The 20394-nt window shown below is 38.0% G+C and overlaps 1 protein-coding gene across 19 annotated transcripts in view; it reads right to left on the minus strand.

The window, feature by feature from the left end:
- GRIP1 (glutamate receptor interacting protein 1) overlaps nt 1-20394 on the minus strand; it is a 320589-nt gene that overhangs the window by 77168 nt on the left and 223027 nt on the right. For all 19 annotated transcript variants that reach the window (XM_035333147.1, XM_035333155.1, XM_035333085.1 and 16 more), the window contains 2 exons: nt 1927-2062; nt 922-1067 (listed from right to left, as the gene is read on the minus strand). In XM_035333147.1, coding sequence (XP_035189038.1) covers nt 922-1067; nt 1927-2062 — 282 coding nt within the window. The remainder of the gene's footprint in view (nt 1-921; nt 1068-1926; nt 2063-20394) is intronic.

The raw sequence follows: 20394 nt of genomic DNA on the forward strand, positions 1-20394 counted from the left end.
TTTTTTTTTTTTTTTTTTTTTTTTTTTTTTTTTTTTTTTTTTTTTTTCTGGCCAAACACCAGAAAACCACATCTTCTCCCCTCCAGTGAGCATCATGAAAGAACATGCACTCTTTTAAAGGCTGCTGTTTCAGCCCCCTTGGTTCCACATGTCACTTACTCCTTCATTTCAAGCCCCAGGTTTCCAACTCACCATTATTCTAGCTTTTACTTCATACCTGATAGCCTCAGTTCCCACTGATTTCTCCCCCAGAGTCACAGACATAAATATAAAAAGAAAGGGCAACGAAAAGAGGCAAGGAAGACATTCAGTAGCACTCTGACTTCGATGCCAACATATGCTTGTATTTCGAAGACAATCCTGCTCAGCAAGAAGTCTTCATTTCACTAACAGAACTTTTGCAGTTCTACCTGTCCCTAATAGCCTATTTCACAGGGCCTTCTGCTCTAGAAATGAGATTTTGCCTACAACTGATGTCAGAAAAGGCTGGAAAAATCTCAAAGTATGTTGCTCATCTTGGGAAAGCATAAGGTGCTGCGAATGGAGAGAAGGAAGAAAAGGAGGTAAAACACACAGATATTCATTGGTCTCATCTCAGAAGATCTTACTATAACAAGAAGGATTGTCTTGCCCTGGACTCTATCTAGTCTAATTCCCAGTATTCAAAACTGGAAAAAAAAAATAGTGGAAGTTGACATGACTCAGCTCTGCCATTGGCTGTATTAATGCTTCTAAAATACCCAGGAACCTCAGAGAGCATCTCCTTGCACTGACAATCCTTTTGTACTGTTTCCACACTCTGTGTGGACAAAATTTTATGCAAAGCAATAGCAAAAATGAAGATCACTACCACGTCCATCTCAGTGCTGACAACACTTCTCTTATTCTGCATAGCTTTCAGTTTGCTCTGCTTTTACTTACAGACTGGAGGGAGCTCATACTCCACTTCTAAAACAACCCTCTCGCCAACATTCTTGAGCAAGCTGATGATTTCATCATGGCGAAATTTGGTCAGGTTGATTCCATTCACAGATTTGATATAGTCACCAACATCCAGCTGGTCACTCCTAAGAAAAAGCACATATTCCTTTTGTTAAAAACAGATCTGCTAGACCAAACTAATTGAATACTGTTCAGTGTTGGCAAGAAATGTTTTTCCATTCATCTTGATTAAAACAAGTTGACCTTTCAAACAAAAAGTGGCATTTAAGAACTTAATCTAGTCTAGTTTGTTAAATATTAAAGAATGTTGTTGCATTATTAATTTCTGATGTACAAAAGCAGCTGTACAATATAGTAGCTGGATGATTTGGCTGGTTTGGGCACAGGACTTGAGAAAACATCTTCATCTCCCCCATCTTTCTGTCTCTTTGGGATACTGCCAGAACTATTTTTTTTTTAGATAACAGTTGCCTTCAGAACTAACATCATAGCTAAAGGAGACAGGCCACAGCTCAAAAGCATATGTTCTGCTCATTACTTGGAATTATTTAGCTTAATCTTGACCTGTTTTGCTCATGAATAACAGTTTTATTTTCCTCTGCAGTAGTAAGCAAGGTAGGCTAAATGACTTTAGCCTTTTTTATAATCTTAAAATACAGTTTTTGAGAAGGATTTTCTATTAAATTATGGTAATATTATGGTTTTCAGTTTTATTTTTCCCCTCGACATTTCATGCTTTTTCCCTCAGATTTTTTTTCAAGAACCAAATAAATAATTAAAAAAAAAATCTATTATTTAGTCTCATGACAACTTTAAAATATCTCATTGGGGACCAGCTGTTGCTGTTTCAGAGCTTCTCCAGTCTGATGGGCTGCCATTACAGATGCATCTAGTCACATATTTGTTAGTGACCTTTCAGATGCGGTATGTATCTCTGAAGCAATCACATCTTATAATGTATTTTGTGGCCTGAAATGTGGTTACCTAGCAGCAATTCCTCCTTGACGAAGGTTAGATACTCTTGGTTTCCCATCCTTGTCGATTCCACCCGATACTGTAAGCCCTAGGGTAGTGCCTTCTTTTTTCATTAATTCAACTATTGTTGAGCCCTTGAATTCCTCTGTTGAAAGAAAATTATTGGCATTATTAAAATTAAATGGTAACACAGATGTTTTTTTTCTAAAATGTCATCTACTTCCCAAGAAAATCATTGTGTGTGTTAATAAGAAGTAACGTCTACATCTGGAGATTCTTCATGTTGCAATTCAAAAGTTCTGTCCACAAGGCTCTGCATATAGACAAATCCAAGATATATATTCTGTAAAAGGTTATTAAAAACTACACCAATGTGCTAGTACACTGTGCAGAGCCAATAAATGCAAAGTCTGGCAACACTTGAACCAAAGGTAGTTGTTTCACATAAAAAAAACACACACCACAATTCTTTTCCTCTTCTGTTTCTCCCTCTGAACTCTATGCTTTATAAATTACCTCACATGATAACTAAAGAGAAGGGTAAAAGACACAATAATATAATGGTACTAAAAAAAATCAGACTTAATTTGAGGCCATTAGCAGATGTCAGAGTTGAGTTAATCTAAACAATTGAATATAACAAGAACCCAGACGGAGAGTAAATGTATCAAACCTAACAGTTTTATTCCTTATTCTTACACAAATAGACGCCCACTAAAACACTCTGAAATCTCTGCAGAACAGATATAAAGTAAGTGACAGTCTTTCATCATCACAGTTGTACATAATGTTTCCCTAACATGATGTCTGGGACACCCTCTCCTGCTGTTTGCACATTTAGCATCCCTGAAAAATGCCAAGCTAATCTCACAAACCTCAACAAGTGCAGGTTGCCTGCCATGGAAAGCCTTGACCACTCAGAAACAGTTGGCCTTACTGTACATGGCTGGACATAGCAATCCGCATATGCACAGTTGCAGCTATGCTGGAACTGTTTCAAAATGCACAAGACACTCATAACTCATGTCTAGTGTTTCCAGAGAAGACCTATTAAAACTACCAGCTTCCCCGATATTCTGGAAAAATACACAAAGTCCTGAAGATCCATCGTGAAAATGATGACATACCAGAAGGATTATCCATCTCTCTGGTCCTTCTCAGCATCAAAATGCTGCTTCTAGGTGCATTGGTAAAATATAAACCACACCATGCATACACTGCAAACCACAGCATGTCAGCACTGCACTGAGCTAGTAAACTTGCCATGGCAGCACAAGATTTAAAGATCAAAAGCTACCCAGAAAACAAGCAAGTTCCTTACATACATTCATATGTTCACCAGTAAACATCAAAAATCTAGAATAAGCACTAGACCAGTGGTAGCAAGGCTCTATCAATACATTTCCTATATGACCCAATATATCTTGAGTTCAAGATGAAGAACAGCTGCCATGAACAAGAACAGCCAAAGTTGAGCAATGCAGAGGTAATGGTGGAGGGCAGAGGAAAGCATTCGGAAGCGCCTACAGCCCTGGTGGAGCATCCTGCCAACCTTGGTGCTACTTCTAACAGGGTTAACTGCTGCATCTTTTGGAGGCATAGCATTGCCCTATTGAATGTTCCCACTCTGTTCGAGATGGCTGACAGGTTCTTCTTTCCTTTCTGGCTGCTGAGGACCTCAGTTATTCACATTTCTACCATTGCACAGCAAGACTTTAGTGCTTGAACAAGGATTTTCCTAGGCTTATAAAGCTTCTACTAAGACAAAATTTTGCAATGTATTAGGTCAGCTGCATGGATTGTTCTAGAGTTTGAAATTAGTATTTCAAAAGTGGAAGGTGTATTATAATAAAATAGACTATAAGAGACTGAGGGACTGTTCCAAGACGTGTCCCTGTGCAATCAGATGCAGAGAGAGTCATGGCTACCTGGTGCATGCAACTTGGCTGGCACAAAAGAAGTTTCAAGTGTCATTTGGAAGCTGTAGAGCTCCACAATAATGTTTGCTCCCATCTGGGCATTTTGACAGTTCAGAAAGAACAGATGTGTTCATCTGCACCTGAGCATATAGACAAGTTGCATAGCAGTAGGAGACACTATGGAACAAAATGCTATTTTCAGTTTTATAAAAAACTGCAAGTACTCACAGTGATTACAGGAGTCAGGCATTGTATTTACTGCAACCAAAAATACTGCACAGTTGCACCCATTCTGCACATTACAGCCGCAGGTGCTTGGCTGGAATGCCCCACTTGTTTACTCAGGGTTTACTCCACCATGAGATCTGGATTCAGAAGGAGAATTCTCCTCCTTCCCCCACCTACCCAACTGAATTCCTCTCTTGAAGTACTCAGTAGTACAATCTAATTCTTAGGACCATCTAAGAAATTTATTTAACAAATAGCGTGCTAGAACATGTATAAAGGACATCAGCAATGCACTCAGCATGCCTTATCTTTTGCCATAGCACAATACTGCTGTGTTTTGATCTTTTAAATAGATTCTGAGTTTGCAATCCAGTGCTGGGAAATACTCTGCTGCCTGAAGTGACATGCGGAACAGATGATCCACAGTGTTTTAAACTAGCTAATGATTATACAGTTCCCTGCAACTGCTGGCATGGAAATTAATGACCAGGCTACCTCCTTCTCACCATCTATTCTGACAGGTTTCTGTGTACCTCTGCCAACAGAACAGTGACCTCTACACATTCTTTCTAGAAAAAAAGATGTGCCAGCACTGCAAAGGGGTGGTGGTGAGAAATGCTTATTGCTAACTAATAGATGAGGTCATCTAGAAGTACACAGCAGTTGCATTAGGTTTGCGCCTCTGAAGGGCTTTGTAGGTTTTTTTGTTGTTATTTCGTTTTTTGTTTGTTTTTTGTACATAACCATGAGGAACAAATTAATCTACCTAATTTGATTTTGTTTATAAGAGGCTGTTAACCCTAGAATAGCTGTTAAACAGAACCACTTGATAACCCAGTCTCTCCACTTTTCATCACTGCTTTCTTAAATCATGATTGCTGTTCTTCTAATGCTATATGTTACATGTTTACTCACCTGCATTGCTTCTACATTATTACTATAGACTAATTCCACAGGAGCATAATCAAAATGCTCAATATCAGAACAACCTGGCCACTTCATCTCTACAAACAACTCTCTAACAAGCAACTGCATCCATATGCACTATTCCTTAAATAACACGAGCTCAGTCTCTATTCCCTAGTTAAAAAGCTATGCTATTCTTTGTGGGATAGAAACCATACTTCACGTGTCAGCTCACTTGTAACTCATTACGTATGCCAACCAGCAAACTCCTAGTTGGTTAGAAGGCTCTGGGGCCTGCTCTGTCCCACATGCACCCCCACAGTGCTAACAGCATTAGCACAGTCAGCGTCAGAAGGAAAGTCAGAGAAGTTATTTCCAGATCTCTTCTAATTTATGAGGAAAACAGGAATTCAATTTACAAGTCTTTTGCTTAATTGCAAACTGAATATAAAACATGAGCGTAGGAAATGTCTTCTTATTCCACAACAGTTTATGAAGCATCAGATATTGGAACGCCACTGCTGCAATACAGCTCCATGATATGTACCAAGAGAATTGTTCTAAAATGAAACCACTCAGATAAATATGTTCCCAAGTCTATAAAAAGCCCAAATCAATACCATTTTACACTTCAGTTTGAGAAATGCACTTGAGAACTTCTTCCCCTCCCAACCACTAACCACTCTGGCACCACTCAGCAAAACACAGCTCATTCTGGGCTCTGGGACTAGCCCCCAGGGCTGCTGCAGGGCAACCTTGGGCAAACGTCAGTCTGTGCTGCACCAGCTGCCCCACGGCTCTGCTGGCATCCACCTACCTCAGGCACAGGGCTCAGGAAGCCAACCGAGCACTGGAGATGGGCTTGTTGTGGGCGTATGGTTGTGCGTGCATGCAGATGTGACATGGTAATGGAAGCTTCCACTCCAAAGAGCTTAGTGTAGTCTCCAATCCTGTAAGGTGGAGCCTACAAAGCAGCTGAATGTGGAATAAAACATAACATTGTTGCTTGTTTTCATAATTCTTGGTCTGAATGTTTCTCTTAGATCCACTGCTGCAATACTGTAACTATGTGTGCCTGACTTCCAGCAGGGTCAGCTGGTGTAACAAGGCTGTGATCTGAAACCTAAGAGACTATAGGGATACTCAAAACAGGACAAGAAAACTTCAAAAATAATCTAGTGTTTGGATGTGAAATTTTTGGAGACTGGATGTGAAACTACTGGATAGTGTCCAGAGGAGGGCTAAAAAGATGCTGAAGGGCCCAGAGGGGAAGACGTATGAGGAGTGGCTGAGGTCACTTGGCCTGTTCAGCCTGGAAAAGAGGAGGCTGAAGGGAGACCTCATCGCAGCCTACAGCTTCCTCACGAGGGGAGCAAAGGGACAGGCACCGATCTGTTCTCTTTAGTGACCAGTGATAGGACCCAAGCGAATGGTGGCAAGCTGCGACAGGGGATGTTCAGGCTGTATATCAGGAAGAGGTTCTTCACTGAGAGGGCTGTCATGCACTGGAACAGGCTCCCCAGGGACGTAGTCATGGCACCAAGCCTGTCAGAGTTTAAAAAGCATTTGGACTGTGCTCTTAGTCATATGGTCTGAATTTTGGATAGACCTGTGTGGTGCCACGAGTTGGACTCGATGATCCTTGTGGGTCTCTTCCAGTTCAGGATATCCTGTGATTCTATGCTCAAATACAAGACCAGGTAAATCCCCCAGTAAGAAGATGAAGAAATGGAACAACTGTTGCAGGTAAGTAGAATCTAAGAAACATTATGTCAAATTCACTTATCTTCAAGAATACTATCATGATGAAGCTCCTAGAACTTGGAAAATAAGTTGACTCATGAGATTTCTGAATGTGGCATGCATTCACTTCTTCAAAAAAGAAAATTAAATACTAGAATACAGAAAAGAATTTCTCCCAGAATAACATTTGAAAGCTGAGAGAACACTTAATCAAAAGTTTTATTATCTATTTTCTATATTCCTACAAGTTTATATCTTAATTTGCATATTGAAGTAAAATTGAAAAACATTTGCTTTCATCCTAGATACTGAGTGTCTTTTTTCATTCCCTTCTGTGAAAATTTCACTTTTAAATCCAAGAAAGTATCTAAAATCTACACAGGTTAAGTTCCTGTATCCTCTACCTAGCAAATGTAATTGTTCAGTGCAGCCAAGACAGGGCATAAACGGAACTTAACCTAAAAATAAAAGAAAACTTGCAGTTATTGACCATTTATATTGACCAAAAGACATACATAATCAATAAGTAAGTAATTGTTAAGTCTGTTGAAAATACAGTCAATGCTCTCCTTGTATGGATTTTCCCTGTATGTCAGCAGAAATTCTGCAGAGGAAACATTTTGCTTTACATTCCAGTAGGTATCTCACAGTTTAGTAAGAAATCACATAAAGATAAAGTCAATTCTTAAGGTACAGACAGCAGTTTGTTATACTGGGAACATCACATCTACTCAGTGTTTTAAGTCCTTTGGCTAGGTGCATTGCTCTGAATATGATGAGAGATGTCAATAGATGATGAATGCTCCACTCCTTGTTTCCCTTTTCCTGACTGGCTGTCAATAAACCCTAAAACACCTAAATTTTCACCAAATAAATAAATAAATAAAAGCAAACAAAAACAAGAATCTGAAAACATAGAGCTGACATTTACCTCCTCAAGCCTGTGGACACCAAATGCTATATAGTTTCCAGTAAAAGCAAGGGAGATGGAGAGATGGCTCCATTGTCCTTGGATGTGGAGATGGCTCACGCATTTGGAAAATACTGCCTAAGGTAGACTTAGTCTACATTGACAGTCATCTTGGAGGAGTTCACAATAACCATTTAATGTCCAGTACATTAGACAATATTTTTTTATTTTTATTTTTTGAACTGTAGGAGGGTCTACAATACAACCTCACCATTTGGAAATGTTATCTAAAAGCCAAATACCTTCCACCAGCATTTATAACGTGGAAAAAGTTTGACTGTTGCCTGACCTAAGCATGATACAGGAAAGCAAATAATGATATTTTATGATCAACTGCAGTCCACAATATAGAGGATGTGATGATATAACTCACTGAAAGTGCTAGGCCTACAGGACATGGCAACATAGCTTATATCTGGTTTGCTTCCCAAATGAATTAGTTCTTGCACTATTTGGTTTTGGGTGCATTTTTCATATTCTTAGGCACAGAAACAGATACTGTGGCAGCCAACTCTCTCTAAATCTAAATGGAGGTATACAACAGGGATGTTCTTCAATTTAGCCCCTAACATAAGCACTAAATTTTAAACTCAATTTATACACCAACAAATTAGAAATTAATATAAATATCCTAAACCTGAAATCAAATAACCACCAAGCCTCTTCATTCTTAGTGACAAGAACTGTATCAATTTGTTAGCATAAGCATATTGCTATCCAATATATGACACAGTTATTGAACAACACCACAGTAACTTCAGTAATTACATCTCAAGAGTGAGATGTTTAGCAGGACTGTAATATTCTTCCTATAACAATAATACTCTTGGTAACTGTGACAGAGGAAAAACCCACAATCAGTTGCTAGAGAACTAGATTTTGGTTTTGATAGCGATGAGAGTTAAACCATTATTACCTTACCAAGGCATAGCATTTCCATCCCACAGCCTCCTGTGCGGTTATGACAAACTGTCCAAGTACTTTTCCAGCTGTAGCAAAGCCATGCTAGCAAAAATACATGCTCAAGGACCAGCATCTTGTTCCTGACTGAATTCACCTCTCTTAGATAACAGGTGCGTCATATGAGGATATAAAAAAAAGGCTGCTTTGAACTTAAAGGGAAAAGTGGTCCGTGGAAGCAGTAGTACAAGAAGCAGAGAGGTTTCTCTGGACTAACTGCAGTGGCTATGCAGACTAGGGTTGGTGCTGGATGGCCCTCCCATATGGTTAGAAGCTTATCCAGGCAAGACAAGCAGTGAGGGAACATGTTTTTTTGGTCCACTGAATAGTTCTGCTCACAGAAATTTCTTAATGAATTATGAATTTATAATATGTTTTTTCATTTGGTTGGGTTGCACAACAATGCCAGAAAACAACAAATCAAGACTGTGTATCAATACACAAAATAAGCCAAACTTTATAGTATTAGAAGTCTAAAATTATTCACGTTACTTTTACAGATACTGAGCATACAAAGAGATTAACCTGAGTTATCTCAACACAGACGGTGTCATCTGATTCTTCTAATAGCTGGAGCTACTAGAAATTTTTGTCAGTGACCAATTCTTAGTTCTTCTCTCTGTAGTTTATTTTTTACTCTACATGAAGGACTGAAAGCATCAGGACACACAGTTAAAAAAAAAAAAAAAAAAAAAAAAAAACACCTTCCTTCTCTACATTTTCTTGAGATGGCTCAGAACAAGGCTTATACAGCAATAAAATTAATGCAACCTTAAACTTTTTTTTTTTTTTTTTCAGTCCACCTAGTTTTAGACTGTATGGGAGAACATGATGGTGGGGAAGGGCAAAATCACTGCCACTGAGAAACGTTTAAAAATGCCACACTGTTTGGATGGGTTCTTATTTTTAAGGTAACTTTTCTTCTTATCTTTTTTTTTTTTTTTTTTGCTTATGTCCTTCCTGCTTTCTGAATTTGTGCAGATGTCCAGACAACACATGGAATGTAGTACAGTACAGAACATCTGCTTAGAAAGAAATTGGAAACATACAAGACAAGTTTTATTATCTCCTATTATAGGTAAAGAATCAAATTACAAGCTCGGATTCTTATATGAAAGAACAATCAACTTATTTTAATTAAAATGGATTTAGAATGTAAGATACGCTTAAATCTTAAGTGTCAAAATGACAGAATTACAACTCATAATCCCTGAGCAAATCTTGGCAGAGAAATTCAATTAGAGGAAAAATTATTGATAAATTTATAAAACACTAAAACATCTGTCTTCAGTAAATATGAATATTTTAATACATTACTCTAAGAAGATGGAGATTTAATGGAATCAATGGAACAATGGAATCATATACAATATAAAATTTTTCTTTTTCATTTTTATCTGCAAAAAGAAGAGTCTGAAGTGCCACCTTGCACCATGGTGGGAATAAAGACAGTGCGAAATGCAAACTCACTCAACAATGTATTCTAGTTACAGCACACTTATTTTCTGAGCTAGCTGTGAATTTCTAGCACTTTCATTGATGCCTTTCTTTGGGAGAGTATGTATATGTTGACAGCCACCTGCATTGCTTGAAATTTGCAACTTCCTTACCTTTGGATAAGGACCTGTTCTACACTAAGACACGCCAATCTGTCAAGCCAGATGGAGGTTTCTGAAGGAAGGACACTGGAAGCTTCAGCAGAAAAGGCACAGTGATGAATGATTCAGTGGCCTCGACATTCACAACCTCTTCAAATGTGAAAGAACTTCACGGTGAGGGTGATGGAGCACTGGAACAGGCTGCCCAGGGAGGTTGTGGAGTCTCCTTCTCTGGAGGCCTGTCTGGACGCCTACCTGGGCAGCCTGCTCTAAAGAACCAACCAGGGGGGTTGGACCTGATGATCTCTCGAGGTCCCTTCCATCCCCTACAATTCTGTGATTCTGTGATTCAATACTCATTTCAGGTCCTTTCAAAGATCAAATCTCTCTGCTTCCACACACTATCAGATTTTTGCTTGAGTGGGAAATGGGTAGAAGGTACTTTTGAGATGTATCTTAAATTCATAGTTACCTCAAATTTGTATCTCCCAAAGTAGGCTACATAAAATGTGGCTCCTTTTGAAAATTTTACTTTGTGCTATAAGCGACTGAGTCTTAAAGTGAAGAAGGGCCTGTGCTTCCAAATTGCTTACCAGGATACCTCTGTGTGTCTCTGTTAGACGCGATCGATGAAGAAAGGACAAAGCTCCATTACAACATTAGTTTCCTCTCCATTCCTGTCTGAGCTGGATGAGGGCCTGAGTAATGCTTCTCCCTTGCTAGTGGAAATGCTGCAGTGTAGAACAGCACAGAGCTTTGACATTGACGTGGCATTCTGATTTACAGAACTTCTTCCCATAATTGTGACGGATTCACATCCAGCTTCCTATTTCCTTTATTGAGAAATTACCACCTGGAGAACTCTGGCTAATTAGTGTTTGCTTGTACAGAGGTGACAGTCTTCACAAAAGTGCAGCCTGACTGCTCTAGTTTCTCCACTTTCTACGGTTACCAAAATGAATCAGGAAGGATTGATTACAGCATAGATTACACTTGTGTATCTCAAGGCAGGAAGGAACCATTAAGAAAAATTATCTCCCTGATCTCCTGAGTGACATAAGCAAAGAAATGTGATATAGTAATAACTGCAGCTACAGCATATCTTTTAAAAGATATCCAACAGGGTTGTGAAAGCACCAGGTGATGGAAAATTTGCTACGCACACTGGTAATTTCTATCTGAATTTGAGCAGATAAGCCTTCAATCCCCAATCCTCAATATACTACCACCATTACATTCAGAATCTCCTCGCAGATACATAACTGTAAACTCTGATCAGATCACCCCTTAATCTTCTTTCCATTTTAGATTAAGAACTGCCTGAATTGTTTAGGTTTTTGTCATTTAAGGTATATTTTCCAGCTCCTTCCAATGTTTCAATATCCTCTTAACCTGTGGCTACCAGCTGAGTTTTAGCAACAGTGCCATTAGAACCCATTTTTCCATCTGAGTCATCATTTCTTTTTACTTAAGATCATTTGAGTTGCCTGCTGTGGTCTATAGTTGCTACATAATTTAACATTATAGTTAATATAAAGCATTAGTTTTCCTTTTTATGACATGGAGCCAAGATCACTAGTGTCATGGAAAAACTGAAGTAATAAGAACAGAAAAAATATAGCAACAATATCACATTTTTGGATAAACTATTGTGCAAACATTCAAATGATGGATTGTGCATTTTCAAACATATATTATGAAGACTGAAATTTCATGTAGTAAATGTGCCATATGGAGGAACGGGCCAGGGGAACCTTTTCTAATACTTGGACTAATGAGCAGTTGAATGATGCACTTGCTTTTTCTACTTTGTAGTATGGAGGGAGGTTCAGCATGACAAATGTGTTTATCAAAGTCTGTGTGGAAGATTAGACAACCCTTGGAAAATGAGAGTGAATACTTCCTGTGGAAGTTATCTATTGCCCTCTGTTCTCAGTGATCAATGATACGTTTATGGTTTGCTTACTCTCTACCTTTGTGGAAAACCACAGCCCCAGAAATGCCGACATCTGGAAGACAGTAGTTCAAAAACATGCTGAAAGAATGCAGAGCTATGAATATTTTAAGAAGTGATCTGATAATGACTCATCCTTTTTCTATACTTCATCGTGATATAAAACTAGTTATAAGAATGGCTTAGGGGTGAATGCACTATGCAACAACTACTGACAAGTAGAATGCGCTGAATATTTTTATTAGGAGTTTACAATAGAAAAAGTGCCTCTGACAAAAGGACTATTAACTTACTCAATATTCAGTATGCAGAAAACATATTGTCAAAATCAAGGAAGAAGCAGGACTGAAGAACTACAAAATAAGCTACTGGCTTATATTAACGTTTGCTGAATCACAGGAATACTGATAACTTTAGCTGCCAATAAGCATTTCAAATCCACAAGGATTTACTATTTCTGTTAGAGAAGTTTGCCAATAGGAAAAAAAAAAAAAAAAAAAAAAAAAAAAAAAAAAAAAACACAGGAATAATTCAGGCATTTCTCGGCTGCTAACCTGTGCACTGAAACTCTAATCCATCTCTGTACTTATTCCCCCAGGTTTAATGTATGCATAATGAACTAATGGCAAAGAGGAATGAAGACAGATGCATTCATTTGCATGAAGTAACTTATTATGTAGTCAAGCTTACTGAACAAATCACTGCAGCGAAACAGTAAAATGCACAGCTGCAAGAATGCACCTATATGATTTCCTCTGTTGTCTAAATTGCCAGTGTGTCTCAATTATCATAGAAATCGAACTGGCATCAGATTAGCACATATTAATATTGCATGTATTATTCTGTGATCAGGCACTGGGCACCTGCAATTGCCATTAATTTCACCCAAATGGACCAGTGTTCAAATCTTCTTTCTTGTTGTATTGCTGTACCGCTCAATTGTCATAGGTTCAGTCACATGACTAAAGCAATCATGATTGCATAAATCTTACATTGCTTGCCTGTCCCAAAAATTATACCAAATGCATTAACCTAAAATAGCTAAGTTCCATGGCTCCCATTTTCATCTGCTTTAATGCAGAAAAGTATCATGATTTAGACTTCAGTTATTTAAAAAATGATCCCAGCCTTTTTTTTTTTTTTTTTTTTTAAGTCAGATTAATACTTTGATTATAACAAACCAATCATTTGTTTCCTTTTAATTCATTAGTTCCTGGCAAATAAAATGACTGGCTATCTAATTTTGCAGATATAACTTCTGAAATCTTTCAGGATGACACTCCAGTCCTTAACTTATATCGGGTACTCAAATTTAACAGCTTGTTTTTCTCCTAACCTACAGCCTATCCTATAGTTTGGATGTACATATAAAGGATACCATATGGCAAACATGCAGGCACGTTTAGTGTTTCTGCCATTTTTAAAACATCACTTACCTTACCACAGTTAATGAGAGTATATCGTGCCAGTTTTAATGCACCTTATGGGACTTAGATTTATGCCAACAAAATGTCTGGCTGGGATCCGTTTTTACTCATAAGCATGAAATAATCAGTTCATTAAAACATACAGGAATAGGCTCAATTTTGGATTTCTTAAGATGAATCTCATCCTTCATAGGAGAGCAGGAGAGGATGCTGATGGTATCTAATATTGCACAGAGCTATTTATCTAACCTGGAGCATTCTCAAGAATCACTAAATGCAAAAGTTTCTAGACAGGCTCTACCATAATTCCCACAATTTAGCTTATTCTCTTCCACAATTTCTTTGACTGAAAGAAAATGGCAAAGGTAATCTCTGCCTGAAAAAAACTATCCAGTAAACACATGTTTTTTGTTGTTGTTGTTTGTTTTCTTGGCTTTTTAAAAGCATGTTCAATTACTGTATGATTTTTTCTTCTACGCTTGCTCTGCATAAATGTTTTGCAAGTCCCACCCCCCAGAAATACATTTCTGTTAAGGACAGATTTACATTTAAAAAATCCCCCAACATGACTATACAAATGTGGATACAATGTCAAACCCTCCAGCAGACATGAAGTCATAACAGGGGGAAAAAAAAAAAAAAAGCCAATAAAATTTAGACCAATCTGTCAAGCAAGAGAGACAGTATTCCCATGTTGATGTCACCGTGCCTACCCTGAAGCTTTGCTCATTTAGAAATATTGCAAAATTCATACCCCCAACCAACCCAGCTGCAAACATTTTCCAGGAAAGACCTAGTTTTCAGATCTTACAGAATGCCTGCAACAAGAGTCTCTGCTCCAGATTTTCTTTGTCTCCTTGGTTTAGCAAAGTCTACAGTAGATGATCCTCAGGCCATTACAGTTCTGCACAAACATCATGTTTTTCCCCAGTAAAGACCCAGGACAGATGTTGACTTTTACTTAAGATGCAGCATTCACATTAATTCCCAATTCTTCGAACTCACAATGGAGAGAGAGATACCCACCCCATGCTGCTACCGTCTGGTAAAAATAATTGGCATTGTTTTGTCATCGCAATATATTAAAACGTATTCACATTAGAAAAATACCAGATGTCTTTTGATGCCCAAGTGTTGACTACTGTCAATGTTATTTGTATAGTGTTGCAGATATATTAACATGTGTACCGGATCAGCATATACAATGTTTTAGACCCTACTCCAACTTTCTACACAGAGAAGATGGGCATGATAAAATGTATCCACAACTGGTCATAAATACTCACGAACTGCAAACACTCTTAACTCAAGCCATGAAAAGCACATTTTTAATGTACATTATAACCATGCCCAGCTAGTATTCTAGTTGGTTAGTACTTAATCTAGACTGTCTTCCTTAAAAGTTTGTCTGTTTTCAGTGGTGTGGGGTTAAGTAAGTCAAGCTCCATGATTTGTTACTACATTCCCATCCACTATATACTCTGTTACACCATTACCTTTTGTTAGTGGCTAAGGAATAAAGCTTCTGGATTTTAATGGTCTCTTTAGGGTTTCCTACCATTCACATCACAAAATTACAGAAATTCCTTACTAGGCATCTGTTTTTATAGCTACAAGTTTGTAATGACTTTCAAATACACTTACTAATTTTTAAATTTTCATTTCTAGAACTAATAACAAATAAGAACTCCATCTGAAAACTTTTTGGAAAAGCATGTGTTTACTCCCATGTGAATATATTCCGTATATGTTATTGAAAAAATAACAAGTTTCAGTTGTACTGCAGCATTAGTTATTTTTGATAGATTTGGTCTGTGTTCCTGCAGTCCTGATCTAATAGTAAGATTTCCTTATATGACCTCTATTAATTTTCACTTCTCACTTTTGTTTATAGAAGCACCGCTCTGGAGATCAATATTCAGAGTACATTATCAGGTATGATTGTTCATGGTTTGTCAGTGATACCTAAAATTCAGCTGCAGCATGTGTCCCGTGCTTTTCTACGGTATTACTTTTTACTACCATAGAGGTCAATGCTCATTTTCTGTATCATTTATCTGACAAGCATCTGGGGCCACAATGTCATCTAAGATGGGAAGAAGGTCTTGGCAGGATCTTGTCTCCCAGTTAAGTATTAAGCTGGCTTGTTTTGCTTCGCTGATAAAATCAATTAGCATTGAAGACTGGCACTTGTTCATGCCTGGATTGATATTCAGTGTCCTTCCACTGAAGTTTTCTGTGGATAAGAGCACTGAAATCTCTCTATTTGGGCCTTGTTCCTATTTTCTCCTATGAAAATATATATATATATATTTTTTCCTGTACTCTTGAAAAAAAAGAAAAACAGAAAAGCTTGTTAACAAGTGTGACTTGGTGACTTTTCTGAAGAGCCTTCTTTATGTGCTTTTCACACAACATTAGTGGATTCCCAAGACCACACAGACATAAAGTGGGAATGGTATCTGGACAAGATATATTTGGACAAGGATAATAAATAAAAAAGATAAACATCTTCATTCTACTAGCCCATTTTTCACCTAGAAAGTTAATAAAGCCTCCCTCTCTAGAAATGTAAGAGATATGAGTAGAAGTGGATCAGTAAATTAACTGAAGTTAATGTGGACAGAAAGGATTTGGGAATCCTGGTAGGTTATCAAAACCCTCACTGGGCAGAATAGTACAAACCATGAATATATAAACAAGACAGTTTTACACACCTTTGTATTTAGTGACCATCACTCAGATACTTCACCTCGTTCTTGTGACACAATTCAACCAAAATATTAAAAAACAAAGACAGGGCTGGAGAACCAGAAAAGAGCTTTCAGAATAGTTAGGGAAATGTGACTGGGTGCAAAAGGTCCCAGAAACACAGTCTCTTTGCTTTAACAAGGGGAAAATTAAAAGGTGATTTCATAATGAAGTACCTATAAAGGATATGAAAGGATATGAACTGAATTTTAATGAAAGATGACTCTTTATCACAATGAGGGGAAGCAGAACCCACACATATTCAGCCTAGAAAACAAATCAGTGAAGCTAATCAACCACAAAAGGCTGTGGTAGATTTTGCATCATAAAAGTACGATGAATGTCACACTAAAATATAATTTAAATACAAAATGGAAGTAAATGAAAATAAGTAAATTCAGGGAAGTTACATGCTTTGTTCAGATGGCCACCGGGGTCTCTTCTGGCCCACCATGTAAATTCACAGTAGGTACAGTAAAAATTGAAAGGATAAAATCTTTGTTCTTACCACTGCACTTTTAAATCCAAAAGAAGCAAAAGCTAATTTGTAATGATGTTATAGTTAATTTGTGGTCTTACAGCTCTTACACGAAACAGAAGGTCTAACTCCTTTATTCTATACTATGAGGCACAAATACGTCTCTCAGTGAGCCCCACACACCAGGAATGAGATAAGAAAGATGCACAAGCATCAAAATATATTTTTCATTTCCAAGAGAAAGCATGAAAATGCTATTAAACAAGCAAATTAACAGCCATTTCTTTATCAACATGAAACACATTCAACTACTTCACATTAGCCAAATGGACATAGATTTTTGTTGCAAAAAGAAAAAAAATATATTAGATTTTGATGTTAAAATCCAGGTTTGCAGGGAGAGCTTTGAGCTACTGATACAGTCAAAAATAAGAGGCAAGATATTATCCAGATCTGGGACAGCATATTTTGGTGTGACGGAGCTGTTATCATGGGAGGTGATATATTATTCCCTTGCTATCTTCATGCTCTGAATTTATAATCGCTGCAGAAACTGAATGGGAGATTCAGGAAATATCTATCTATCTATCTATCTATCTATCTATCTATATATATATATATATATGGAAAGCATCCATTAACTCCTGTAAAGAAGTGTTAGAAAATACATGAGGAGCATCATTAAAAAAGGCAAGTTAATTATCTAGAACTGTATGGATAAAATAATCTAACAACTGTAAATGATAAAAATATTCTCAACTTCTCTCTGCTGGGTTAGACTAACATGTTGTCTAGTCTTGTTCCATCCTGGAAACAGGAGAAACTGAGAAAAGGAAAAGGAGACACTGAGAGCTTGGCTACTTTGCACAGTCCGGTCCTGCCACACTTCCCATCATCCAGTACTGTGATATTAGTATATTGCTCCTCAGTCTTTGTAGTATTTATTTGTGACTCTCTTGCCAATTTAGGTAAGAATATCTAAATAGATTTCCACCCAAGAGAAAAATGATATAGCATGAAAAAATTCTAACACAACATCTCCTAACTTCTGAATAGATTGAGGAACCTGAGCATCCGCATGGATAGCCTCCTCATCTAATACAATTTTTCTGAAGATAGTTCCCCCCTACACCACACCCCTCTTCAAAACACCAGCCTTGCTATCATGTGCAAATGTAGCAGTCTTCAAGAGGTCAATATCAAGTTTTAGCTCCTCAGTTACTTAAAACAACAAGGAAATGCTGGAAGCTGTAATTGGCTGGTCCTCTCCATGAGAGACGGTCAAGTTGTTTCACAGCTTCTTGGTGGGCAGCAGAGATTATTGGGACTGACAATTCTTGAGTTCAGCCAAGAATTGACTGATCAGTTACACAAGCACATGGTTACTGACCTCACTGTGCTTGTCATCTTTCACCATGACCTTTAAGAAGCATATGACTTTCCTTTCCCTTTCCAAACTCAGCCAGCCTACTGAGCTTCCCTTTCAGAGACTGTCTCCACATCTCTTTCAGCCTCGTCTTGGTCATCTTTACTCCTATCTGCTTGACGTTTCCTGGTTTCTCCCTCCTCACATGGCCTCTACAGCCTGCTCCCTCTTCCAACTGAAGCCTTTACAGGAGAATAAATTTTCCAACAGACATCACCAACATTTTGATTAAAATGAATGAAGCCAACCATCACAGGATGCATTCCCTTTGTGGCTTCAGAAAGCATGCTGAAGTCATGCTGGAAAACGCCCAGGAGATGGGACCCCCAATCTCAAGAGACACATGGATGCTCCCCAACCTATTTTCAGGTCCCAGGCTCTACTGACATACTGACAGCAAGGCAAGGACTTGGACTTCAGTCTAACAGATGGTCAATGGAGTACGCTGGAGAGAAGGATGGTGTAGAGGCTGCAAGCACATTTGCTGAATACAGAACCCCTCTCTCAAAATTGCTATCTCTGCCCTGAAGTATGTATGTACAAAGGCTAAATGGCCGCAAGAGGTTTGCTAATGTTCTCAGAGATACTATATTGGGTTTTATCTTTATTACACTACAAATAGCTAAATTGATTTTGCCGGGAAAAGATGTTGCAGGAATACGTTAGAGTATTGTATTTTGAAACCCCCAAATTTGGTAAAATTATATACAACTAAACCCAAATGTACATAAATTGAGGTGTTCAGTATTGTCAACAATGAATACGGCTATTGGCTGTGCCCATAATCAACATTTGTATTAAACTGAAAATATTTTGAAGATATTTAACTCTTCAGACCTCATCACAACCGTCTCTTATCAGCTGTATACCTCAAAAAGTGCATGTTCCTCATTATTGCCTTTAATGCGTTTTCTTTCTCATTTATCGTGAAAGGAATGAAGTTAGATCTCTCTTCTAATCCTTTACAGTATTGAAAAGCATTAGCATGGTAATGTTTTGTTTGTGCTCTGTAAATAAAATGCATAAATAAATCAACAGCAATCTAGTTTAGGTAAGAACTCAGTGGGCTTTTTCATTTTCTGTGAGAGAGAGATTACTTTGGAGTTCATCTGTGTATGAAACATGATTACATGAATGACATATATGAAACCATTCCAACAAAGTTATTTGGGTGGAAGGCAGGAAGGATAAGGAAGAAAACTCTTTTCTTTCAATATTAAATGTCAAAGAAACTCAAGAATTTCCAGTGCTGAGGGATGCTGCACAAACCATTTGATAAACCTCCAGCAGGTTAAACAAATACCCAGTGAAGAAGCAAGACTGTAATTGATAAAGCAACTACAGCCTCTCATCAGACAAGAAAATCAGCAAATGACTTTGCAGATATAATAAATGCCTCAAGTGTAGAAAAGCTTACTAGTCTGTAATCTGCATTTCACAGGTCAGAAAACTTGCTTCTCTAGGAAATCACCGAAGATACTATAGTATGTGTGACTGCAGAGATTATTGTTAATGGATTTCTAAATGCTAAAAATCTCTTCAATGGCAAATCTGAGCATTTGGTGTTGATTTTAAAAAGCAGACAAAATGAGAAAAATGTAAATTGAGAAAAAAAAAAAGTTTTTGTAGGTGCATGTTTCAACTCCCTGGCTCTGCATTTAGTGATGTGGGGTTTGTGTGCGTGTTGCTGCAGAAGGAGGCTGTCCTGTGGCTAATCACATGAAGGGGTCTACAGGACTCAAAAAGTCAAAAGTTAGCAGAACACCTCAAAAAGCAGACAGGATCATCTCCATCACCTATGGTTCACTGACACTGGAGTCTGAAGGGCTCGTGCAGAAGGAATGGGACCAGGTCAACCTTTGCAAGCATGAGAACAGCTTATTTTGAATATGTGCTGTCTTGCTAATCACAGGGGAAACCCAAACTCACTGTGGAGGTGTGTTTGCACATAAGGAAACATCCGTTTGGATCATTTATCCATCAAATTTGTCATTCCCTGCGTTACTGGCTCAGACCTTAACCGTGGGGCTATAGACAGAATAACCTGAGTCATCTTCTGTCCTGCACAATGACATTTAATGAAGCTTTTATCCTCAGATCACATCACAAGACCATAA

This window comes from Oxyura jamaicensis, chromosome 1 (genome assembly GCF_011077185.1).
Source record: "Oxyura jamaicensis isolate SHBP4307 breed ruddy duck chromosome 1, BPBGC_Ojam_1.0, whole genome shotgun sequence".
NCBI lineage: Eukaryota > Metazoa > Chordata > Aves > Anseriformes > Anatidae > Oxyura > Oxyura jamaicensis.